General features: G+C 38.7%; 2 protein-coding genes across 5 annotated transcripts in view; both read left to right on the top strand.

Annotated features, from left to right (window-relative positions):
- The first annotated feature begins 748 nt into the window (after positions 1 to 748).
- LOC149112411 (uncharacterized) lies at positions 749 to 1440 on the top strand. The gene has a single exon (XM_089289324.1). It carries the CDS (start codon positions 790 to 792, stop codon positions 1438 to 1440), a length of 651 nt encoding a protein of 216 aa, XP_089145450.1. The 5' UTR covers positions 749 to 789.
- A 2242-nt stretch (positions 1441 to 3682) lies between these two features.
- The window catches only part of LOC110040898 (uncharacterized), a 38686-nt gene continuing 16030 nt past the window's right edge, over positions 3683 to 26338 (top strand). For 2 of the 4 annotated variants that reach the window (XM_089290269.1, XM_089290268.1), the window contains exons 1-8: positions 3683 to 3937; positions 5890 to 5929; positions 6840 to 6891; positions 9994 to 10107; positions 10229 to 10345; positions 12231 to 12350; positions 17265 to 17319; positions 24532 to 24602. In XM_089290269.1, coding sequence (XP_089146395.1) covers positions 3916 to 3937; positions 5890 to 5929; positions 6840 to 6891; positions 9994 to 10107; positions 10229 to 10345; positions 12231 to 12350; positions 17265 to 17319; positions 24532 to 24602 — 591 coding nt within the window. In that variant the 5' untranslated portion in view covers positions 3683 to 3915. Of the gene's footprint in view, positions 3938 to 5889; positions 5930 to 6839; positions 6892 to 9993; positions 10108 to 10228; positions 10346 to 12230; positions 12351 to 17264; positions 17320 to 24531; positions 24603 to 26338 lie in introns of those variants that run through there. The other 2 variants (XM_089290270.1, XM_089290271.1) reach the window with 2 other exon arrangements.

Here is a 26338-nt window from a genome sequence, read left to right as displayed (position 1 = left end):
GAAAAAATAACCAAGCTGGGTATGGAATTGAGGCAACAGAAGGCGGAATACGAACAACGGAATTGAATTCTTAATTAGGTAAATAAAATAGACATGGAATTGAGGTAACATAATTACAGAAAACAGAATACCAAAAACGGAATTAGGTAAACAAATTAAACCTAGAATCGAGGCAACAAAATTACAGAAGTCCAGAATAGTCTACCAAAACGGAAAATTAGACATGGAATCGAGGCAACATAATTACAGAAGGCGGAATATGGAAAACGGAATGGACATGGAATCAGGGCAACATAATTACAGAAGGCAGAATACGAATAACGGAATACTGCCGTTAGGTACACAAATTAGACATGAATGGAGTTGAGGCAACACAATTACACAGTGCAAACTTCACGGATGGTACAAAAGCAATGAAATCTAAACAATATTGTTTTTAGAAATCAGAAATGGCCAAATGTAACGATTGTGCAATATGAAATCGAAGAAGGAAACGTATACTAAGAATGAAGGCGTCAAATATCCGCATGGCATCATATAACTGAAGGAACTTAATTGCAAAAATAGAAAAAAAAAAAAGGAAATCTGTGATGGCCATTACCGAATAAAGACAACAGTCTGCCCATCGCAACAAAGTGATAACAACTTTAAGAATGTCAATAAACATAATAAGAAATTAAAAGGGATAAATAAGGACGAAATATTTAAATCGATAAATGGCCATGTGTGACACTTATTCTTCCCTCTTCTTTTTGAATTAGAGTTAAATTAAATTTCTATATATACGCAATGTCTTCGGCGAATCTGTTGCCACCAAGCGCGCCGCCTGCCGACCCTCTATATCCAGTGGTGGCGCAGCCTTCTCAAAATTTCCGCTTGCAGAAGGTCAACGAGATTTCCAACGCTTTGGCCGGTGAGGTCCATCACTATCGCCTCGTTGCTAAAAAATACAAACGCGCGAGAAAGTTCGTTAATTGGGGCGCCGCCGGCTCCAGCATTCTCTCCGCAGCGTTTTCCAGCGCGAGTTTTGGCTCCGCTCTGTCTGTGGTTGGCCTGCCGGCTGCTGTTCCTCTTGGCGGCGCTGGTGGGTGCTTCGCTCTCGTTTCGTCGGAGCTGATAATCGCCAGCAAAAAACTCGACTCGAAGATCAAGAAGCATCAAGAGATAACCACGCTCGCCGTTGCCAAGAGGGATACCGTCAACAGACTGCTCTCCAACGCTCTGAATAACAACGAAGTGTCTTCCCACGAGTTTGATACCATCCTTTCAGAGTTTCAGCAGTACAACTTTCTGAAAGACCAGGTTCGTGCAAGGATGCTTGGCCAACCATCAACGAGAAAACTTCCTGATGTTGATGTCCAGAAACTGGAGAAAGACATCCGCAGCAGAGTTGAAGCGGAAATGATAAAAAAAATAACGAACCCTCCCGCTTCGAACTAAGTTTTAGAAACAAACGGTGTTGTTTGCATGTTATAAAAACATGATTGTCTGCTTCCACTTGGTCGCGTTTCTTGTAAATGAATATTTCACACCTGAGTGGCAAAAAGAGGCTCGTGATATTACGCGCGAGGTCGTCGCTGCTATGCTTGAGGCGGATGATGAGGTTTTTTTAATAATAACGCTCCCCGCCAAAAAGGAACCACTCGTGCCAATCGTAACCGTTCCACGAACATATTTGCAAAAAATTCTTGTAAGCGGGGTCGGCTTCAATGAGGTGTTCTGTATCCTTCGGCGGCCTAACCGAGGCGTTATGAACAGTTCCCTCATTTTCGAAACAGGGGAAACAGCAACCCTCGAAATAACAGTTCGGATATTCAAAGCAAATTACCATTCGCACAATTCGCTGCTTGAATTCGCAGAAGGGTAGTTTTAAGATATTCTCGTGGACCCTACCCCACCCCATCGCCTTTTTTTCCTTGATTTTTATCTCGTTGTACTCCTTGAGAATCATCTCGCGAAGCTCTGGGGGGAGGTGTTGAATGGCCTTGGAAAGTTGAACATCGGACGAATATCTTGCGGCAGCCATGTCGGCGTATACACTGTGCATATACTTGTTCAATACGAAAATATTTCGGGCACATTTTTGTATATACTAGTGAAGGGCACATCCGCGCATATTGATTACGGACGTTGCAGCTTCGCGACCCGTTATTTCGCCAAATTTTACTGCTGTGCTGGCAGTTCTGGCACAGCACACACACATATATAATGAGGGTTCTGGTCACAAGCGAACGCAACACAGTGCAAGCGTAACGCAACTCCTCATCTGAAGATTCGGAGTTGCGTTACGCTTGCACTGTGTTGCGTGAGTGCTGTGCCAGAACCCTCACTATATATGTGTGTCCCAGAGCGATTCATATTCTTTTTTTTTTCCAACTCTCCTTTCCTTTCCTTTTCTTTTGGAACGCCGATAAAAAGGTTAAGGGGTCAGGCGGTCGGGGGGGGGGGGAGGGGGTGCGATTAGACCAGGCTCAAATTGCGGTCTCGTTCTAGTATGAGATCATTTGATTCTTATCTAACTTAACTAGAACCGAACTTGCTTGAAACGGGCAGGTATAGCCTGAATAGCACTCCAGTTAGCCTGAATAATGCTCACGGCTAGCCTGAATAAGCATTTTTACGGCTAACTTTCAACAATGTGACTTGTAACCTGTAACACGCGTTTTGAACCTGACGGGCTCGGGACAGTTCTGGGGCCAAGCATCTTCCCATGGTCTTCCTTGTACGGACGCCTCTGCGCTCGATCCGTACTGTCAACATCTCGGACTAGTGATATATTCTTCTACTTTAATAAATAATAAATAGATAAGGATCTTAATTGACTAATGGAGACAAACAATGGAACAAACGATATAAATGGACAAAAAAGGTTAAAAATCCCAACTGGCAAGAGGCAGATCAGTTGGCTATTTGCAAGTGTGGCCGGGGTCGGGAACAACACCTGCCACCAGCTAGTGGTCAGAATGGGACAAAAACCCGCGATCTCCGATCTCAAGTCTGGCGCCCTCACCACTCGGCCACGCTACCTCTGAATAATGGTAATACAACCCCCGTGCTTGGCTAATAAGATCGTTACTTTTTTTTGAATATCGCTATTTGACCTATTTTGTGGGGGGTCCCACTATTTTATGAGGGTCGTGGAGGAGTATTCTCGTGATGCGTGATTAGCTGATTTTGTTTTCCGTGAAACGCGAATTTAGGAGATTATTCTTCGTGACTAGTGACCTGAAAGTTTTGCGTGACCCGTGAAGAACCCGAATTAACAACCGATATTCTTGATTTTACCGCTCTATTCTACGTGATTTTGAGACGCGAGTCCTCCGAATGGTTAGAATTGTACTGTCTATAGAGGGTGACCCAGTAGGTGTGCGATTTGTAATATGGAGCCTTGACTTAGCCAGTCGCTATTGTTCCTTCTTCAAACACTATTTCTAGTATGTATTAACAGGTCATTAAAAAGATTATGTTACTGGCTTATTTTCGTGATTCGGGAAAACGAAATCTTTATATCCGTGATTCGTGATCCTCTATTTTTTTCCATTCGTGAATCGTGCCAGAGACCTCCCTTAACGACCCTCTTTTATTTATCCGTGAATTTAAAACTGTGCCAAATCCATGATTGTTACACCACATAGAGTTCGACGAACGTTCTTTTCTTGCCACTGACCGTTCGCATTCTCGTTTTAAACTTTGCAACAGGCACAGTCCTTCGGTCATTGTTTGGGCCAGGTAAGCTGGAGGGAAATCCCTGAGTCAGTTATTTCGGTTTGAAGCTTTGCAGCAAACCGACAGACTTGCACAAGTGAGGAATGGACATGAAGGTTAGACTCGGTGCTCGGTGATTCTGATGAGATTAAACCCCTTCACTTAAATTTTCGTTGTCTTGATTCCGAAGAAGATCTGAAGAGAATCATCATGTCTGGTTCATCTAAAAGCGGTAAGAAGAACAAACCGCTGTATTTTTTAGCTGAATATTTAAGCTTAAGTAGCTCTTGCTTCCTGGCCCACATTAAATATATCTTTTTAGATATTTTGGTGTGTAGTATCGCTGTTTATTATATAGACACGAGTGTTTCACTGGAAAATACATCACTCGTAAAATTCATACGAAACCACATCCGCGATTCGAGTGGCGTATTTTCCAATCCTCACTAGTGAAGATATCGATGATTTCACTGATATCAAGTTTGTCTCTTAAATTGTACTTTAATTCGTTGGTGTATGATGGTAACATCTACGGGTCTTCCTCCAAAATCTTCGGCAATCGTCGGAAATCTTTGGAAATTTTGGGAAAATGTTTGGCAACATTCGGGTGACCTTCGGACAAGTTTTGGAGAATATTCGGAAATCTTCGGAAAGTGGTTGGAAATCTTCGGAAAATCGTCAAAAACGCCATCATCAGTATGTCTACATAACAAAAAGAACATTACACGTTTAGCTCGAAGATATGAATTTTATGTTCTTGTGGCCAGAACATAAAATTCATATCTTCTGGCCACTGTGTAACATCCTCTATATATTTTACGGGTTGTGCTGTATTTTGACTTGCCCTAACAATGAGTAAAAATGCAAAGCGATACTACACACCAAAACATTTCATAAGAGATTTATTATCCAACTGCTGTAGTCAATAAATTTATCAATGAAGGAGGGAGAGTCTGACAGTTTTGTGTATACGCGCCGACCTGTACAGCAAACAGATTTTCTATGGAACAAATACATGTAACTGAACAATATTGCTGTATATTTGTACTGGTACAGTATTTGGACGGTATTCGCTGCAGTTGGATAATAGAGCTTAATAAGGTTGAGTTTACCAGGAAATTGACTCATTACTTATTAGTTAAGCTAGCATTAGATTTTGATTTCTAAAGAGCTATGCTCTTATCATTATTTTTATTATTATTTTTTTATTTTTTTTTAACATTTTATTGTTACTTAAAGCACAATTATGAGAGCGATACAAACAATATTACATAATTAATTACACTAACGCTTACACTACCCCAATTACAATTAATTACTAACACTAATGACAAAATAATTTACAAACTTACAAGCACTAATTACTAACACTAATTACAAATTTACATTACATTACATTCACAGCTAGTTAGATCTAATTAAGGGTGTGGTTAATAATATAAACCCATATAATAATTTGTACGGATACTTATATATCTGTATATACAACTGCATATATAACTATGTACCCGATACTTAGCTATTGAGAAAAGGAAAGTTATGATAACATGTTTTGCCATTTTTTTGTAATGAATAGCTTTCCCGGGGGTTTTCCCCTCGCGGTTGACCCCCGGGACACCCCCTGGGATTTGTTAAGTTTTCAGCATCAAACAAAAACCTACTGAATTACTCCATGGGTTTTAGAGCATAAAATTTACACTGGCCAATTTCCCTCGCCAAGAGGCTAAGCTGTTGACAGAACCCCTTCATTTACAATAATAACAGACAACTTTATCAATTTTTCTTACTCTCTTCTTGTTTGAAACTCATATCATGTCCCAGGCTTTGTACAACGGCATGATGAACAACAAACATGCAACAAACTTTGAAGATCTCTACAAAATCTCATGTAAATGGCCACAAGGTGGCTCATCTACATGTTCATTCAGGATGTTGAAAGTGACGTACCGCTGACCACTCTCAAACAAATCCCGTAGGTGCATCCTAGTGGTCTGGCACATTTGTTTCAAAAACCAAACAATGTCTTCATCCTATGGGATAATTTTTGTTTAAAAAATGCACCATTCCTTGCATATTCCTAGGGTTTCTCTTCTTACTTAGTGATCTTCAAAGTTTGTAGATCTCTAGTGAGAAGATTCATTGTTATTGAGACTTTTCTCACTTATAAAAATTATTTTATTCCAGGAAAGAGGGGTAAAAACCCAAAAGGACTTCCATCACCTCGGTAAGTTACATATTGTAATGTTTATGAAGAGATAATATTTGAACTTTAAATGTAGCATCTACAGTTGTGTAGTACTACATTTACACTAGCACTAAAACACCTTTTTAACTCCTGAATTGCATATACTAAGCAAGTTACATGTTAAGAAGACAGTTCCAAAGTGGCGTGACGCGCGAATAGCGCGCGCGCACGGAAACATTTTGAATTTAAGTTACGCGTACGTTAGTTACGCTTACGAATTTAAGTTGGGTGGAGGTTAGACGGCAGAGTTTTAGACAGTTACCAGTGAGCAGTTGTTGTGCCTTTTAGAGAGTTTTGTGCCATTTAGAGTTTACCGTTTTACTGATTTTGAAGTGTTTTGGTCGAGTACTGTTTCTGTTTACCGCTCACGAACATTTTCAGTGATGGATCAGATTATGCAAATTAGGATCAGTTGATCATCACTGGTTAAACTTTCCATCGCAATTCTGCCGTTTTGCGGGCACATAGATCATTTGACATCTCCGGGAGAACATGTTACATATCTGCGACAATTACTAATTATAATGTTTTATTGTATGAAGCTTCAATGTGTGCCATAAAAAGCCTCATCCAATAATTGTTGTTAAATTTATATTCTTCATACTTTAGAAGGAAGGCCTAATGGCTTAGACCTGAAGAGCAGTTCAGTTCTTTCTTTCTAATCCTCAGGTTTTTGGGTTGGGTCCAGCCTCACTGTTTCTTCCTTTAGATCTGACTTACCTTAGTGCTCTAGACTAAACCTAATATTTAAAATCTGCATCCTGAGCCTTGGCTTAATTAGCAAAAACCAAACATTTATGATATGTACTACAGGATCACATCACAAGAGATACATGTACTCTTGTCTGACAAAAAAGAAAACTTTACTCATTATTATATGTTTTTTCAGGACCACTCGTTCTGGAAGTAGTGGTGATGGGACACTCATTATTGGGGGCGAGGTTTGTAAAATTCTTATTAATTTTTTATTTTTTATACAATCACTGTTTGTTAAATTTTTGATCTGCCACCTGCTTTCTTTTACAGTGAAACCTGTTTTAGCAGACCCCATATTAAGCGGACACCCTTTATTAAGTGGACACCAGCTTGAGTCCCTAAATTTTCTTCCCACATTTTCTGTAAAATAAACCTGCATTCAGTGGACACCTCTGTTAAGCGGACACGGACACCAATATTAAGCCATTTTGTTGCACAAAACCTGCAATAAGCAGACACTTTTAGGGCTTTTTACCCCTAAAGGTTCAGCTGAGACTCCCTTAACATTGTTCAGTGGTGTGGTTTTAAAGCTTCTTAAGTGACTGGACATTGTGCTTTGAGCAGTTGTTGATCTTATTCTGTCTTACACTGAATTACAAAAGGGTTCATAATTAACTATTGTTGCACAACATATTAGAGCCTGTTTTGAGCAGACACCCTGTATTAAGGCGGGGGTAAACCTAATAAACTGGCCATTTTTTAACAATTGTTCACAGCAGGGATTTAATTGAAAAGTTAAGCAAACTATATATTCCTGGAAAGCTTATGACTTGACTATCATGAAAAAAAATATTTCACACTCCACTTGTCAATTGTAATAGGATACCACTCATTTAATTCTGCCACCTGCTGGGTTCTACCAAGGCTTACTTGAGAAAACATAGCTCCTTCTGGAATTGATAAAAATTAATGTTTTTTGTATCACTTTAAGTGACACATTTTGCTTATTGTTATAGGCAGAAGGATTTCTAAAATGTTGAAAACATTTCAAATAATGATTGATTGAACTTGACACAGGAAATCGAAGGGGTGTCTCACTTGATAACTTCAAGTACATACATCATATGGAAAATTGCTCTGCCTATAACACAAAACTTATCAAGAAGAACAAAATTAATGCTGAAAATTTCAGATCAATCGGATAAATAGTTCTCAAGATATCCTTTCTTGAAGATGAAATTATTGCATAATGAGGAACTTGACCTTAAACTTACAGGTAGCAATCAAAGTTGATTTTTTAAAATATGTAACCATTATAGTGGCACTAGTGTCCGTATTTTGACCACAGGAGTGTCTAAAAGTAATTTAAAAGCCTCCTGGTTCATATGTCACTCCTTCAGCTTCTTGAAGGGCTTCTTCTTGACGAGTCCACAGAAGTTGCTCGCCTTGACGTCGTCTCTTTTCCTTCTGCGTAGCCTGCAAATCAGACTTTGTCAACCGTTTACTGTCTTTCGCATGTGCTGCCTCTCTTGTGCATTCACCACCACGGATAGATAGCCTCTCCATAATATTTAGCCTACTAGAAACTCCACTATGGTAGTGGCAGACTGCCGATGCCACAGCACACTGAACTACTTTAACACCATGGTGCTTATGTTTAGGACATCTTACCCACACCATGGAGTTGATGCATTTATTGGGATGTTGTGTTGTTCCCAACACACATCTCTCAAGCAATTTAGAGTCCCTCAAAGTCATAAAAGTTGGTTTCAAGACTTCAAGAAAGACCTCAGGCAAACAGTTATTAACATTGTATGTTGAAGTTCCTGTTGCTTCATCTTGCCTCCATTTTCATTTTCTTTCTGGAAGAACCAACAGTTTCGTTAGAGTCCGAAAGCTTATTTCCATCTTGAGAAGTGCTTGGAGTTGAGCAGGTGATTTCATCAACAACAAGAGCAGGTTCTTTGAACTTTCCTTCTTGTCTTTGCTTTCCGGAAAAATTTGCCTTTCTTTTCTTCCTGTAAACAGATCTTCCTTTCTCTCGGACCATTTTCAATAACTTTCATGTTGATTTACTATGCTAAGAAGCTCTATGTCACTGTGTGAAATATGCCAATGATTTTGTGCTGACCAAAATGGCCGCTGGATCAATCCCATAATGAGTTTGATATGAGGGAAATACTTCAAATAAGGCTTAATAAAGTGTCTCTGGTTAAATCTTGCCCGTTTGGTGCTTGATTGCCAGAATAAACATTATAAACAACTGGTAAACAGAAAAATGCTACTGTCGTTGCCATGGTAACCATGCCATTAGAAAGAGTGGGAATTTTGAAATTGCTTAAAAAGATAAAAAACATGAAAATCAGTGGAAAATTATTTGTCCATAGCAAACTTAAATATCCAAAGCTACAAATTCCAAGGAAAACAAGAAACTGAGTTTTTGGGCAAATTTCAGGTTTACCCCCGCCCTGTATTAAGCAGACACTAGTGAGGGTCCCAAGAGTGTCCGCTTAATATAGTTTTCACTATAGCATTACCACTGTAGAACAATGCCCTTCCCTCTCTCGAATACTTTTTAAAAATAATTCCATAAATACATACATGTATAAATACATAAATATGTAAATGACTTATTATACACTGTACATAAATCAATAAAATACATAATCAATAAATCAGCAAATCAGTAATATCAGTAAATCAATAAATCTATCAGTCAATAGGAATTTGCAGTGGCACATCCCACAGAGAGGCTCTTCGTCCACTGTTTCCAGATTGAATAGGCCCTTTGCACGATCCGGTCACATGGTATGGAATAAATTATGCTGGGATGCAAGTTACACAGTGGGACTTCCAAAATAAAGGAAAGTCAGGCTGGACTGGTACGAGTTCCTTTATTTTGAAAGTCCCACTGTGTAACTTGTGTCTCAGCATAATTAATTCCGTACCATGTGAGCGGATCGTGCAAAGGGCCCATTGGAATTTAGAGGTGGTGGTTTCTGTGGACGGAGGAAAACTGGAGAACCTACAGAAAATCCCTTGAAACAAGGCGAGAACCTGAACAACAAACTCAACCCAGTTATCATGCCAGGTCCACATTGGTGGGAGGCAAGATCTCTCACCACTAAACCATCCCTGCTCTCCAAAGCAGAGATACATTCTAGGGTTACAATATTTATCACAATTGCGATAAATATTGCTAAGTGACCAAGTGTAAATAAAGCAAGAACATGTTTGTAAAGTGTGACCAACATGTACATTGTACTAAAACCAAGAACACTTCTGTCAGTAACAGCTAGTACAAGTAAGTTTGAAAATTTAATTTATTCATTCTGTATTTACTGCAGGTTTTTAATTGCTATGTAGAGGATTTAAAAGAGTTAAATGTTCTTGGGCATGGAGGATCTGGTTGGGTGTACCGGATGATACATAAGCCCACGGGCCACATTATGGCAGTCAAGGTACATCTTAAATAAGTGTGGATAATAGACATTTGTGGCTGCTTTTTTTAATGCCGTTCATGAGAAAGCAAGACGTTTTAACCTTAAAGTTTATTTGTTGTTTACAATGCACTTTAAACAGAGAATGAGGGCTATTCACTCAAGAAAGCTGGTTTCAAAGGAATTGGATGTCTTAATGAGGACGATATACTCTAACTTTCCATATCTTGTGCCTTTTTATGGTTCATTGTTTAGAGAGGTATGTTCACTTGAGATATAAGAAATTGCTGACTTTACAGTTATGAACCCTATGTACGATTCTAACATAACAGTTTCCCTCCAAATGTACTTTTGGGTGTCCCTCAGGATCCCTTTACAGTGTGCTGTATAATTTTTGAAATTTATTTTTGAAAGGGAAACTAGTGGTAATATGAAGGAATTTGGAAATTTTAGTTTGGAAGATCAAGAGAATTTATGATTGAAGATGGATAAATGACGAAATGATTTAAAACTTCTTGTTCTACAAAGTCTGAACAGATTCCAATCTGACTTGGAGTGTGCAAAAGTAGGACAACACTGAACTTCTCTATGGAGGTTATTGGGTACATGTATCTGCTCTGTATGCCTTACCACATTTTTCTTCCAGACATTGGATTCTGTATCAAGGAAATTTCTTGGTCACATGGAAATTCTTTTCAAGAGGGAATAATTTTCAGAACATAAGGTCATTTCAAATCTGGCTTTAACATACAATCTGCCAAAAATGTGTGGTCACAAGACCATCTTGTATTAAAATGCTTTGAGTTGCTTGATCATGACATGGCCACCAGTCACATTAGATCAATCTCAGGCAGTGTTATCAAGTTTATAAAGATGAAGCTGGTTTGGAAGTTTAAATTATAGACATGGTTAAATTGTGGTCTGTATATTATGGTTACTGCTGTCTGTTTGCAGAACGTGCAGTTCCAAAAAATATCCATCTATACCCACCCCAAGGGAGGTTGACATTAATTGTAAGGGGAAGGGAGGTTTCAAAAGCCAAAAGTTTTTCAGGAAAGTATGAAGCTAAACAAGAATTTCCTGGGCAGTTTGGGGGCGGGGGGGGGGGGGGGGGGGGGAAGGTTGAAACTAAAAAACTTTCCACGGGACGGGCATGAATATTTTGTGGAACAACACATGCATTGCCATGCTTCTAAACAATCAGCTAATGAGAAATACATGACCGTGTGTGACGTCATTAGCCTTGGCAAGTTCTTTGCAAAAAGGACGAAATATACCAGCTGTTGTTTTTGTTTTTTTAATTTGTAATGAGGTAGTTAATTTGTAATGTTGCTTTATTTATTAAAGTTGTTCTACTTACAAGAACTAACTTTTGTTTCTTTAACAAACAACTGTATAATGGTATGGTTAACAGTCCATTAACAAAAACCCAAGCCTCATGGCTGAAACAAGGATATTACCTGTCCTACTGGAAATCCTTAATATTGAAATTTGGTTCTAAAAAGGGTAATGACTTTTTAACACTCAAATTAGCATGTCTCAAAAACCAATTTCAGTTTTCTGCCTTAACAATGAGTGTAGCATTGTCATTCAACTAGATATCCTGACTTTTTCACCCAGTATCCTATTTTAGAGTTTGGGACACCCTCACTTTGTTACTCTTAAGCAACCTTAAGCCCATGACAGAAACTTTAGGGAGACTGAGCAGCTCCAGCGTGAAGTACTAGCATTTCTGGAATGGTTTGGACACTTAGCACAAGCTATGATTGATCAATGGTTTCCAAAGGCAACCATCGACCAATCAGAGCTCACATTGGTTACCCAAACCATCACACAAGTCCTTAAGAATAATGATATGTATTCAAACTTAACTCCTGCTATTTCGAACTGTTGTTTCCCTTGAGTGCACGAATTAACAGGGTTCAACTGCACCAATATTGTTCATAATCAAAGAGCATAATGCAAATCAGCCGTTACATGAATGAGCTGGCTCATTACTGGAACCTATTTCACACTACATTTAACCTGATAATAACTGGTCAACAAAATTGTGTAACAGAATTGCAGAGGTTTTGCCTGATATTGCTCCTTAAGAATTTTTTCTTCTCCATGCAATAAACATGATTCATTATCTGATCAACCAGGGAGAAGTCTGGATCTGTATGGAGCTAATGAAAGCATCATTAGGTGAATTGTACGATAGAGTATATGCCACACCCGGTAGAAGGATGCCTGAGGATCTCCTACGAGAAATAGCCATTGCTGTAAGTCATACTAACTTTTGTACTGTAGATCCCTGGATTAAAATAAGTTCTTGCATCACATATTTACAGTAGGTCCATATTTATGGCAAAAATTACCCCCTTGTATAAGATGTGTATGTGGAATTGACAGTGTTAAAGGGAATATTAGAAAAATGGACTAAGCAGCCACAGAACTGATAGATGACAATAATATTGAAGAAGCTAGTCATAAAAAGGGATAAGTGACGATTTTGGTTGCTTTTTTTTTCTTGCTCCAAATTAGCTGAATTTTTGCATGTGGTCTTCAATGTAATAGAAAAACGTGGTGCTGTATTTTTGTCGCTGGTTTTTGCTTTGTTTTCGAGTTAAAATGTATGCAATACTTGGCTTTTCCTAGCCATGTCTTTACGAGTTTATTTGTTGAACAGCAAACAGGCAGACTGTTTATAGTGTATGAAGTCAAAATCAAATCCCACAGCATACATATATAGTGGAAATCTGGGAACAGATTGTTTACATCGGTTATTGTGACGTGAACACAACACGTGAATCGATCGAGCGTCAAACGAAATACCATCGAACAAAAAAGAGATGTGCCGCATTGGTAACCGCGGGTTTCGCCCATAACGAGTTTCGCCCATGAGGCGCTTCGCCCAGAACGAGAATGGTTTCGCCCAGACATAAACTCGATTCGCCCAGACCGAGACTCAGATATTATTCAGAATTCGCCCAGAACGAGAATGGTTTCGCCCAGATAGACACGGTCGCCCAGACGAATTTTGTTTTCTGTTCATACGTGGGAAAACTCCCAGGCCTCTAATTTCCTTTTCCATACCGCACGCTTTGTCGGAGTAAGCTATTCCACGCGCGCGCACTCATGAACTATACTAGTTTTAATCTCATTTCAAAATATATGTTGCCATTACCTATGTCAGTAACTTATCTTTCGTGTACGTTTCAACAGTGAAAGTGATAACTTGTTCGTTTCAACAGTGAAAGTGATAACGTGTTCGTTTCAAAACCTTCATTCTGTGCATACGCACGTTTAGGTTAACGTTTTTTGAGTTAGATTGTAGACGTTTTACTTCTGGGCGAAACCATTCACGTTCTGGGCGAAACGATGTGGGCGAAACTCGTTATGGGCGAAACTCGCTATAACCTTTCCCGCGCACGAGGTGTAGAGACCCTTCCCGGCATGCATTGCGATTACGTTCTGCGGACGTTTCTCGAACTGGTAACTAGATTTAAACATAATAATGGCCATCAAGTAGCGATCGATTGTAACATAGATCTGTGATCCAGGTTGCGTTGATGTTATTTCAAATCGGCATGATGTGTCGTTTGAGCTTCTGGGATCAGCGGAAATGCAGATGTTTGGAGACCCGTACGTTGCGCAGAAAGGTTAATCTGTTAATCTGTCAGCTCTATTTATAGATCGTTTTCACGTGAAGTCATCAAATTCTTAAATCCAAAACTAAAGAGCCACAAGAGTTGTTATCCTCACCAGGTATAAAAGGTACCAGCGCATTTTGAACTTGGAAGTTATGGCGGTACGTGTCATAAAGCTACGATCGCGTTTGTCGAAAAATATGTATTTATCTCTTGATTTTTAGCCATTTAAGACGTTGCCGTATTTGGAAAAGTGCTTATTGAAATCACGGTATTGAAATGTTTTTATTTGTTTTATTTTATTTTTATTTACACCTTTTTGGACCTGAAATCAACATTTTTAAGCTTATACGTTGCGTGAAATTACCATTTTCAGGGACCCATCATGGGCTCCTCCCATTTTGCTGTTTTCTAAGTGAAATCAACATCCTTGCCGTCACGCGTTAACGTCAAATCAACATTTTAACCTATTTAGACCTGAAATCAACATCATTGGGCTTATACGTTGCGTGAAATTACCATTGTGCTGGTTTCTAAGTGAAATCAACATCCTTGCGGTCAAGCGTTAACGTCAAATCAACATTTTAACCTATTTAGACCTGAAATCAACATTATTGAGCTTATGCGCTGCGTGAAATTGACATTTTGCTGGTTTCTTAGTGAAATCAACATCCTTGCCGTCAAGCGTTAACGTCAAATCAACATTTTAACCTATTTAGACCTGAAATCAACATTATTGAGCTTATGCGCTGCGTGAAATTGACATTTTGCTGGTTTCTTAGTGAAATCAACATCCTTGCCGTCACGCGTTAGCGTGAAATCAACCTTTTAACTGTTTTTGAGCTGAAATTAATATTTTTTTAAGGTTACGCGTTGCGAGAAAAATCAACATTTCGCTGTATTTTAAGGTAATTCCTCTGAAATAAAAGTGACAATAGAGTTTTGTTCAAACTTTGTCCGCTGGATATTTGTCATATTGTAACTTCAATTTTGAAATAAAAAAGGGGAGTGCCCATGCTCATTAAGGAGTAGTGAGGCATTGAAAATGCCCCATTTTGGCATTATTTGATGCTTATTATAAGAACGCATTCCCAGTAATTGTAAAATCTTTGTGAACCCAGACTCAAAAGAATACGCATTGAACTACAGTCAATGCATTGTGTCGAACACAAATAAACATTTTAAGTTTGATTCAGGCAGAAGGCTAAATCCTTGATTAAAAATTTGAACCAAATTTCTTGACGTGATTACCGACTGCAAAATAGAAAAGACCACAGTGTGTCTGCTATTTTTCTTATTTATTCAATTTTCACCAATAGAAATTAGATCAGTCTTTTCTCACGCAAAGCTTATGATTAGTTGATTACAATGACTGGAAAAAAAATTGGGGTGCCCGTGCTCGTTTGTGAGCTAGAGCCATTTTTCAACTGACAGAGCTCAATATCAAGGGAAATCCGTCATGTTTTCAATATGCGCGTGCACGAGCGCGCGCTAATGACGCCATAAATTATGCGCAGTAAGGATGCGCAATGCAAAGGTGAGGAATGACCTTAAGTGAAATGAACATCTTTGCGGTCGCGCGCTGACGTGACAACAAATATAAGTTTTTTGCATACGTAATGTCTTAGAAACGATGCAAACTTCAGCAAAAACACATACAAAACATTGTTTGACACACCTAAAAAATAACGCATGCGAAATTTGAAGCTTTTTTGACAAAGTTTACTTTTGAGCAAAATACCTAACGCCCATTTTCCACTGAGCCCTTCACATAAACGAAACCGGGCTTTGTTATAAGAAACCGAGCCGGTCCTTTGTTATGAATCCTTTCTTATAATAAACCAAGGTGAGACTTTGACTAATAACAAAGGCTCGCTTCGGTTTAATATAACAAAGTATCGGCTCGGTTTGTTATAACAAAGGCCCTGGCTTCGTTTATCTGAAGGGTTTGGCTGAAAAAGGGCGTTAGGTATTTTTCTCAAAAGTGAACTCTGTCGAAAACGCTCCAAATTTCGCATGCAGTTTTGTTTAGGTATGTTTAGCAATGTCCCGTAGATTTTCCGCTAAACTTTGCTTCGTTTTCGAGATATTGCGTATGCAAAAAACCACTCGGTTTTCGTAGCGGCGTCTTTATAAAGCGAAGCAAAAACCAGTGGCAAAAATATAGGACCACGTTTTTCTATTACATTGAAGACCACATGCAAAAATTCAGCTAATTTGGAGCAAAAATAAAAAAGCAACCAAAATCGTCCCTTATCCCCTTTTATGATTAGCTTCTTCAGGTGTAAATATCATTGATATGCAATAGAAACAATAATGGGCCTAATACGGAACCTTGTGGAACACCACAAGTCGTTAAGGTCTTTCAGAAATATGTGGACCAACGTGTGTTGTTTGTGTCCGGTCTTGCAAATAGGATGAAAACCAATTGTTTATTATTCCACGAAAACCGTAATGGCTAAGTTTATCACGTAAGGTGGCATGATCTACGGTATCTAATGCTTTCTTTAAGTCTATAAAAGCAGCACAGGAAAATATAAGTATAAAATCTTTATCTAGTTTTCATTGCAGTTTTTAGTTCATTTTACTTTTTTATACTTTTTAGTTTTTAATTGTTTTATAGCTTACTTTTGTCAATGTGCAGGGTCATATTCATGCAGCTTGCACAATATCAATGTTTATTATTGTTATTATTATTATCATTATCATTATCATTATCATTATCATGATTATTATTATTGTCGTTATTATTATGATTATTATAGGTTCTTGTATTACATGTACACGTAAATGGTGTTTACTCTGAAATTAGGCCCTCTAGGCTCTTAATCAGGTTCTTAATTATTGGTTTAAAAACAAATTGTGCTCGTGTGTGAATACTCATGGACCTTAAATTGAATCATTCACACATTTTTCTTGACATACAGAAGCCACATCACAGTCAAAGAACTGTTAGTATTATATTTGAAAAAACTATAATATTTTGAAAATAAGACCCTGCATAATTGAGATTTTAGCCTAAAATGGTTCTAATATGTGAAGGGTGCTTAACTGGGAAATTTGAGCCTAACAGGTTCTTAAATTTTAGGTTCTTATACATTGGTTTTTACATAGCTAAATTCTAAAATGCGAAGAAGTGCTGAGAGTGTTACAGTTCAATGGTCTTTTTACCTCATGCTATGCACCACTACCCACCATTCAACCATTGAATGTATCACTGAGTCCCAAGCCGTCTAGCCTGGCAGTAGTGTTTTCAGTGAGTTCACCAGAAAGCCAATAATTATGGTGGATTTTCAATGAAGGGTACATTAGTGATGAAGGAAATTGTAAATATTAGTTAATTTAGATTAATTTATTACTTACCAAGTAACCTTTGAGAGTGAAAGCCAGCTGCATTTCTTACATCACATGCAGAGTTATTGTATAAATATTTGCACACAAGCAATGCACAAGGTGTTAAATTCCATTTTTTAACTTGTCAATTAAGTCTGTAAGTTATAAAATTGTGACTTATTTATGCAGTTTCATTTTTTTTCTGACCCACAGTTTTTTCATGCCTCAAACCATCTGGTTAGGTGCAAACTGAGAACTGTAGGAGAATGTAAGTTGAACTTAATGCTTAATAAGCATGTTACTCTATGCAATAACTAATTAATACTATAATTTAAGCATGCAGTGCCTGACCACCAAGAGAAATGGTCACCTCATTAATACCGTCACCTTGTTATCACGGCCACTTTTATTTTTGTCCCGGCGGAACGCCAATACATTTTGTTATAAGAAAATCCTCTTAATGCGGCCACTCTGTTAATACGGGCAACGGCCACATTGTGAAATCCCAACCTGTATAATCCTTTAGAAAACAGTCCTAAGAAAATACGCGCGCTGATTGGTTAAAAATCATGTTTCTATTTATGCAATAGACAGTTGCAATAGACCACTCTTTCTGTGGGTTTACTGGCGCAATAAACCGCGCGGGATGTTGGGAGAACACGAGAAAAGCTTGTAAATCACTCGCCTAACGGCTCGTGATTTACAAGGTTTTTGAGTGTTCTCCCAACATCCCAAGTGGTCTATCGCTTTTATGAAATAACTATGGAAAAAGTCTGTCAATGAGAGGAAAATTTATTGTACTTTCGTGATCAAGTTACTTATTCTCATCAAATTCTTGAGATACATGTAACGCGACAAACCAATCACAGCGACTGAAAGAATGAAAGCACAGACTCCGCGCCGGGCACGAAATCCGCAGAGCAAAGTGACGAAAACATTTCATGCTAAGAAAGTTTTAAGAAAGGAAAGGAAAAGGTTATCGGTAAAAGGCAAAAAGCATATTAATTAACTCAAAAGTATTCTCACGGGGAAATGCAGGGATTCGTAGGTGGGATCGGTCATCACGAAAGTGAAAGGCTGCACGAAAAGTGTACAAGTAGTCCAAACTTCATGCGCTTGGCGAAACGATTCAATGCAGTGTTTAACGATAACTTTCCAATGTTTGGTGAATGTAATAAATGTTAGTAACAGAAACTTTGCTTCGGAAATTTATTCAGAATTTATTTACTTATGCTGAAGGCTATAAAGTCCGTGTCTCTCTCTGTAATTTGCTAAATGAAAACTATTGCTTGAAAGCTAAGCTTATGGAAATCAAATTCATTTATCGTGTTATGCATGGATGCATTGAGTTTAAACTCAAAATTTCTGATAGGAAGAGATATTTTCCCTGCTTTTTTGACAACCCAAATGGGCCCTTTGCTGCTAAGCCATCACGTGACCTACTTTTCATAAAATTATGGGCTATAACTTAACGAATGCCAGAAATGGAAAAAGTATGTCGAAAATATCAAAATGGCCAAGTGTGAGGCTCCCATCATGAAAGAAGGAGATTTTCTGACTGTCCGAATTTTTAAAAGAATAAGAAGATTTGTATGGAAAAAGTTGCTGGAGAGCAAGACCTTGCTCTCCAGCAACATTTTACATACAAATTTTCTAAATTTTCCGAAAATTCAAACTGTCGTATTAACTTACTCTTAAATTCCAGGGGCCTCAAACTTGGCCATTTTGGTATTTTCGATGCGCTCTTTCCATTTCAGGCATTCTTTAAGTTATAGCCCATAATAAAATTTTTTAGGAGAAATTTGGTCACGTGACCCCAGCTGCAAAGGGCCTATTGATTACTCAAGCCCAGCTGACTTCGTCCTCCACAGACCGTGGAAAGCACCGAAATAAGGGTTCAAAACTTCCTTAATCTTAATCTCAAGCGTAACCAGAGTCAGCGTAAAAGTTTTGCCGTGAAAAAAAAGATAAAGCTTTATATGATGACCAACTTCTGGTCCTGTTTTTCCTTGCAAATTTCCATGTATATGTTGAGTGAAAAGATATTCGTGTTATTGATATCTCAGCCAGTGAAAGACTTAACTGTTTGTTACATTTGTTATCGCTAGAGTTCCGAGTTCTCAGTTGCAGCCTAGAGCTGCCATAGATTGGGAATCATGGTTCACCGGTACAATAGAACATAGGTTTAGCAACTCTCTTGACCAATCAGAGCGTGCGTAGTATCTCAGTTATTTTATAAACTCGATAGAAACACAGAACTAGCACGAGCTGTTGACGTAATGATAGCGTGAGCAAAGAGAATTTACATTTTGATAATCAAAGCTAACAAGTTGTTTTCTTCTCTTTCGTCGCGGTGTTTTCTAAAAGAATACAAAACATGTTCTACGTGTTTCGATCGAGTTATAGAAACACTCGTGAAAGCTTGGGAGAACTCGAAAAAGCTGTGGAAAGATTTGCCGGCGGCTTGTGTTCCCACAGCATTTCTCGTTCTTCCAAACTTCCACTCGTGTTTCTATAACGCGATAGAAACACGGTACATGTTTCCTATTTCTTAATTATAACTTTACCCCATTTATGTGGCCACTCAAAGCATTTATGTTGATCTTTCCATTGTTAATATTTTATGTAGTGATTGAAGTTTTAGTTTTGAAAAATTATATCATTCTGCATTCCGGATCCTTAAATTAAAGAACAGCTGTTTAGAAGTGCAATTGTGACGTATCTGTTAGCTTCTGTTAAGACTTAATTCCATTTTGACTAGTCGTGAAATTTGATCCTACCCCATTAATACCCCATTAATAGAAAACAGCCCTAAGAAAATACACGCGCTGACTGGTTAAAAATCGTTTTTCTATTAAACAATTAGATTATGAGCTCAAGATTTCTATCGCGCGATAGAAATCGAGAGTGAATGATCTAATTGTTTTAGTATGAATCTACTAGTCGTTCAAAACTTTCATCAAAATCCTCTTTACAGACACTTGGAAAACACAAAGAAGCGGCCCCCAGCGCACGCTGCTACACTACTCACTATCTATCACAGAGTAGAACGTGAGAAGCGTAGCCAATCAGAGGACGGCATTCGTGATAGAACGCTAGTAGATTTATACTAAAACTCGATATAATAACCCAAGTTATTCTCGCATTTTGATTGGTTTTCGCCTGTGATCTATTAGAGGACAGATGCACGATTGACGTCATCATTACATAGTTTTTCCCTCTGTGTTTTGAAATGGCGGAAAGTTTTGAGATTTAAGATAATATTTTACGTGACTGGGCAAAAGATAAGGTACAAAAAAGTCTTGTCGAAGCATTGAACAGGTGCGAGAAGAAGGAATAAGAAATACACAGCCTTTCTTTTTTAGAAAATGACTCAAAAAATAATCGAGCAGTCTCAGTCGGTAGTCGAGCGATACTAAACCAAGTACAAAATTGGTCTTGGTAAGCCGAGAACCGTTGCTTTACCTCGAATTTAACAAACCCAGTAAACAAAATGTTTATGAGATTGATTTATTTAAAAAATTCAACTTTTCTCAGTTCAAAATAACTGTTGACACACTGGTTGATGTCAGGAATGAAACGTCAAAACATTGATCACTTCTTAAAATCAGTTAAAATATAAAACACAACCTTGCTTTCCAATGCGAATGCTTCAGTCCGTTTCAGGGCACAGCAGCAAGCAAAGTACAGCTCACTTCAGCTCACGGCCAACTGTATCGCAGCTAAAAGGTGTCTTCGACACTAATTCAAAGTGATTTGAGAATCACCAATCAGAGGACACAAATTTCCACCGTCACTAACACTGCTTTCATTCAAAACTCGAATCGAACTATGGTTGGCGAAATGGTGCAAAATTCACAACGTTTATATTCATTCACATTTAATGTTGTTATTATTATTATTCACGAATATATTTATTCACATTCAACAGCTAAATTTATATTCAAGAAATATATTAATTCACATTTAACGACGTATTTCGTGTTCACGAATATATTTACTCACCTTTGCGGGATTTATTCATTCACATTCAACGGTTTATATTCATTCACCTTCACGATCGAAATATTGGTTGAACACGGTGCAATATTCATTCAACATTTTCTGCGCACCGCCTTCGCGCATCATTAGGTCCCAGCTCCCGCTCTATAATCTCTGAACGAAGGAAGGCCTATTATATGAAGGGTCATGCAGGGGTAAAACAAAGACCAAACACCCCAAACATACGCAACTGAACATAAACGTTACATGGGCTAGAGGAGATAACAGACTGCTCGATGATTTCGGATGAGCAAATAGATAGTCTCATACAACGTTTTATGAGTGATCATGGAACTTTGTTCGGGTATTCCTTGGTGACCGAACATCTTCGATCATTATAGGTCTCAGAGTTCAACGGGATGGAATCAGGGAGTATATTGACCGCGTTGACCCTGGAAACTCTAGAATCCGCTGGGCTGTCGTAATTTCTAGGAGAGCGTATTCTGTGGCTGCTCCAAATAACTTGTGGCATATTGACGGACATCATAGCCTGGTTACTGTCATTCATGAGGGTATTGATGATTTTCCTTTAAGCTTTAATGTATAACAAGGTACTCCTAAAATAATGTTAAAAACTATACTAGCGTTGTTTTTTTTGTCTAAATGTTCAACTGATAACAGAACTGTAGCATTGTCCTAGATGTGTTTCCCTCAGCGACGCAAAGGTTTGAGTGGCCATCAAGAGTGCGAAGTGATCATAGGGGTGAAAATGTGAGGGTGTCTTACGACAGCCCAGCTGATTCTAGGGTCTCCAGGGTCAACGTGGCCAGTACTCTCCCTCTTCCATCCCGTTGATTGATCACTCATCATGAAACGTTCTACGAGATTGTCTAGTTGCTCATCCGAAATCATCGAGAAGCCCGTACTCCACAATACGACGTTTCAATGTCCACCTTGAAACAAGAAGCATTTGAACTTTTTTTGTCCACTTGAAAGCCGACGATTTTTGTTGCAGAAGGATAAATAAAAATTAGAATTAAAATGTTTAGAGAGGAAGAGAGGGTTTTCATTCAGACCCTCTAGCCTGGTCGAATTGGAATTTGGAGATGCTGTTTTTTTTTGTGGGGGGAGGAAAACCGGAGAACCCGGAGGAAAACCCTCGGAGCATGGCGAGAACCAACAACAAACTCATCTCCGGGTCAAACTGGTGGGAGGCGAGGGCTCTCACCACTGCGCCATCCCCGTTCCCCAAGAACTACCTCCGATATTGAATATCGAGTTCGGAAGACCTCAGGGCTGGTTACAGAATACACTGCAAGGTTTGTGCAGTTTGATGAGTCGTGTCGTATCCACCATTGTCCATGCAAAAGACATATATTTGCCAGTATTTCATTCAGTACTGCGCTATGATACTGACGAAAGGTAGTAATTACTGGAGAGCTACACTCGAGCCTTATTTGGATGTTCTCTCTCAATCCTACTTCCGTGGTGTTCCATTCCCGTTCGCACTCTTGTAGGAGATCTAAAGTTCCTGCCGACATAACATTTGTATTTGGGGTCTTTGGTTTTTGTTCTACCCCTTCATATTAGATCACATAATAAGCCTTCCTTCGTCCGCCATATTGCATTCAGAAATTATAGAGCGTGAGCTGGGGCCTAATGATGCGCGAAGGCGATGCGCAGAAAATGTTGAATGAATATTGCACCGTGTTCGACCAATATTTCGATCGTGAATGTGAATGAATATAAACCGTTGACAGTGAATGAATACATCCTGTAAAAGTGAGTAAATATATTCGTGAATACGAAATGCGTCGTTAAATGTGAATTAATATATTTCTTGAATATAAATTTAGTTGTTGAATGTGAATGTGAATGTATTCGTGAATAATAATAACAACATTAAATGTGAATGAATATAAACTTTGTGAATTTTTGCACCATTTCGCCAACCATATCGAATAGCCTCCAGGTTGACCGCAACCGCAAATTTTCCGAGCGTATTTTTTTTTAACTCGTGCAATATTCAAGGCAACGTTCAAGCTTTTTAGCTCACAGGGCTGCTCTGATGACAAAAACTGACTTAACTTTTCCAGCATTTTCTTAAAGATTTGTAGATTTTGCAGTTACGTTCTGTTACGCTGTAAGTTTTCATTCCACGAGAAGCGACGCTCGAGTCAAGTTTGACGGTGGCGTGATTTTCCTGGACCAATCACAATTCTTTGCTACGCATAGCAACTAATGAGATTGCTTCATTTTGTATAGACAATAGATTTACTTCAAATGGCTTTTTTCGTGTTCGCCAAAATGGGCAGAGGCCAGCTTTCGAGTTATGTTGAAAGATTTTGCAATAAAAAAAGCTTTATCTGTAGTAGTTTGCTTCGTTATTATATGAAACAAATAGATTCCATGTTGCCGTGTGTCTGTTCAGTAACAGATCACAGAAGACGTCAAGAACATCAGTGACACATTCGGCTATCGTCTCGTGTGCCACTTTTTTGTTCTTACCACATTTTGACGTCATCTGTGATCTGTTGCTTAACAGACGCACGGCAACATGGAATCTATTTGTTAAATAGAAACACAGAACTAGCATGAGCTGTTGACTTAATGATGGCGCGAGAAAAGAGAATTCACATTTTGATAATCAAAGTAAACAAGTTGTTTTCCTTTTTTTCGTTGCGGTGTTTTCTAAAAGAAATAGAAAACACGTTCTCCGTGTTTCTACCGAGTTACGGAAACACTCGTGAAAGTTTGGGAGAACTCGAAAAAGCTGTGGAAACACTCACCTGCGGCTCGTGTTCCCACAGCATTTCTCGTTCTCCCCAAACTTTCACTCGTGTTTCTATTTAACAATTAGATTATGAGCTCGAGATTTCTACGAGGTGATAGTTGATGAGGCCGAAGGCCGAATCTTTTATCACTTCATAGATATCGAGAGCGAATAATCCAATTGTTTCAGTAGAATTCTAACTGAAATTTATCTCAAATAACAGTTTCCAGTTTTTTCTCGACGTATTATTAAACTTCGTGCCTTAGGAAGATCGCTTGGATTGAATTGTCATTTGAACTTGCAGTTGTGTGCACGCGCGCATCATTTTTTCAGTAATTCCAAGTTTTAAGGTCTCGAAACCATAAATGTCCTTTTAGTCATCTCGGGAATTTTAATTAGCCATTTGCATCAAAATATTCCTCCAAAACTTTGGGAAAACGAAAAAAACGTCGCTCTTTCGAAGACGACCTCCAGCCACTGCCCTTTAATGGCTGAGAGTGTGCAATGGCTCAGCCAATCAGATTGCAGGATTTGCATTAGTGTTCAGGTGGAATTCTACTAAAACTCGATAGAAACACGGTACATGTTTTCTATTTCATAAATATTATTGGCCCGTTGGTGACCGTATTATCGGGGTTCCACTGTAGTAATTAAAAATTAAACCCTGCCAGTAAATCATTGTACATCATCTTATCTTTTGTTATCTGTTGTTTATTAAATTTACAGCTGTAATGCCGTCCAATATTTTTGTAGATGACAAAGGAAATTTCAAGCTGCGTGTGGGTTTTCAATTTAAGGTAACTGCTCTTGTGACCCGTACATTGCAAGACAACTTATCCTACTTTGCTGTAAGCACTCAAACTCTTAAAATAAAGAAAAACTTAATTATTATATAAGGTACAATTCAGGCTTGAGAAAAATCTGTTTGGCTGTTACAGAGGATTCTATCTCGTCATTACTGCTCCAGGGATTCCGTGAGATAGCTAAATGATGGACATAACCAGTGCTTTTCGCGCACAAATCAGTTCAGCATGGCATGCAATTATTTACGCGCAGAAAATCCTTTATTTCTACCTTCAAGTTTGTAAATATCGGGTCCGAAAGAAGATCGCTAAGTAGGAAACGTTCAATGCCGGCACTAATGATGCCGTGGATCAATCTTCACAGAACAGCATGGCTGTGATCCTCAAAGGTCTCAATGACACTTCTGTACAAGCATAGTTACTAACTAACTGTGGCATAAGTGACCAAAGCTTCAGAAACGCAGACAGTGACGCTCGCCAGTATTAAAGAAGACATCCTCCTTTGTCCTGAATCAGTTGAGGAGGAAGAAAAGAAAGACTCAAACACGAGCAATACACAACTAAATATTTCCGCCACTAAGATACATGTAATGTGCTCAACCTGAGCTACTCTCACTTGGTGGAGAAAATCTGGTGCTCTCACTCAGAGATGTAGAATGATGTCCTTGAAGTCATTTCGAGGCTTTTTCGATGCCCAGGCATTTGTACAGGAGAAAGAAAAATCTCCTGCCAAGATTGCCAGTCTAATTGATAGTATGGCTACTGGAGGCCTGTCGCCAGAAATGGTGAAGGAAAGGGTTAACAAATACCCTCCACCAGAACATTGTAAGTTCCTGTGTACCACAACTATTAAGGAGGAAGTTTAGGATCTGCTTTCTAGTAGGAGCAGGACAGTTGACTTTGTCTTTCAGAAGGTACAAGAACTGCTTGTTCAGGGGTTGTCATCCCTGTCGATTTTGGAGGACCAGTTGGTGAGAGACATTTCAACTGGCAAAACCACTAACATCTGTCAGGTCCTGGACCAGGTCATGGACAGCATTACCCTTAGCTTGTGGCCAATAATGGACATAATATGAAACGATAAGAGGTCATTAATCCCGACCTCAACCACCCTTACGCAAGGTTATGCAAACAGGACATTAAGCCCTCTACAAAGCTGTTTTGGGATGACATATCAGAACATCTTAAGGATATGGCCGAAGCAAAGAGGGCAGTTCGGCGGATGCAGACAAACTCTGACACTTGTAGTGTACATCCAGCCATAACTACCTAAAGGCTGGGAGGCAGAAATTTCGACGCTCGAATTTCAAGGATTCAATCAGATAGCAGCATAAGTTGGACTTGTTGGCAAGTGGCTTTTGTACTGTAAAAGCTTAAAGAAATATCTTATAGAGAGAACCCTTATTTATCATTTATGTTACTTAACATTTAATGTCATGTACACCTACATGTGGTGTGTTCTGTTTCAGTTGATAAACAGATTGTCGTAACTAGGTTGTATCGGTCATAATCATTGCTTCTTTATGACATTTATTGCACAGAAGATACTTGCTATGTTATTTAATGTCATGTACACCTGTTCGGTTGTGCTATGTTTCAGTTAATAAACTGATTCTAGTAACTACATCATTCATTGTTCATTCCTCCTGCGACAGTCTTGGTTTTGAAATCCCATGGGATTCCTCGGGCAGTGATGATGAGAATTGAAAAATTAAACACGACTTACCTGC

Source organism: Orbicella faveolata, unplaced genomic scaffold, assembly GCF_042242905.1.
Source record: "Orbicella faveolata isolate gen_17 unplaced genomic scaffold, um_ofav_v1 contig_2, whole genome shotgun sequence".
NCBI classification, from domain to species: domain Eukaryota; kingdom Metazoa; phylum Cnidaria; class Anthozoa; order Scleractinia; family Merulinidae; genus Orbicella; species Orbicella faveolata.
The sequence above is the reverse complement of the archived record's forward strand: the minus strand, read 5'-3'. Positions and strand labels throughout refer to the sequence as shown.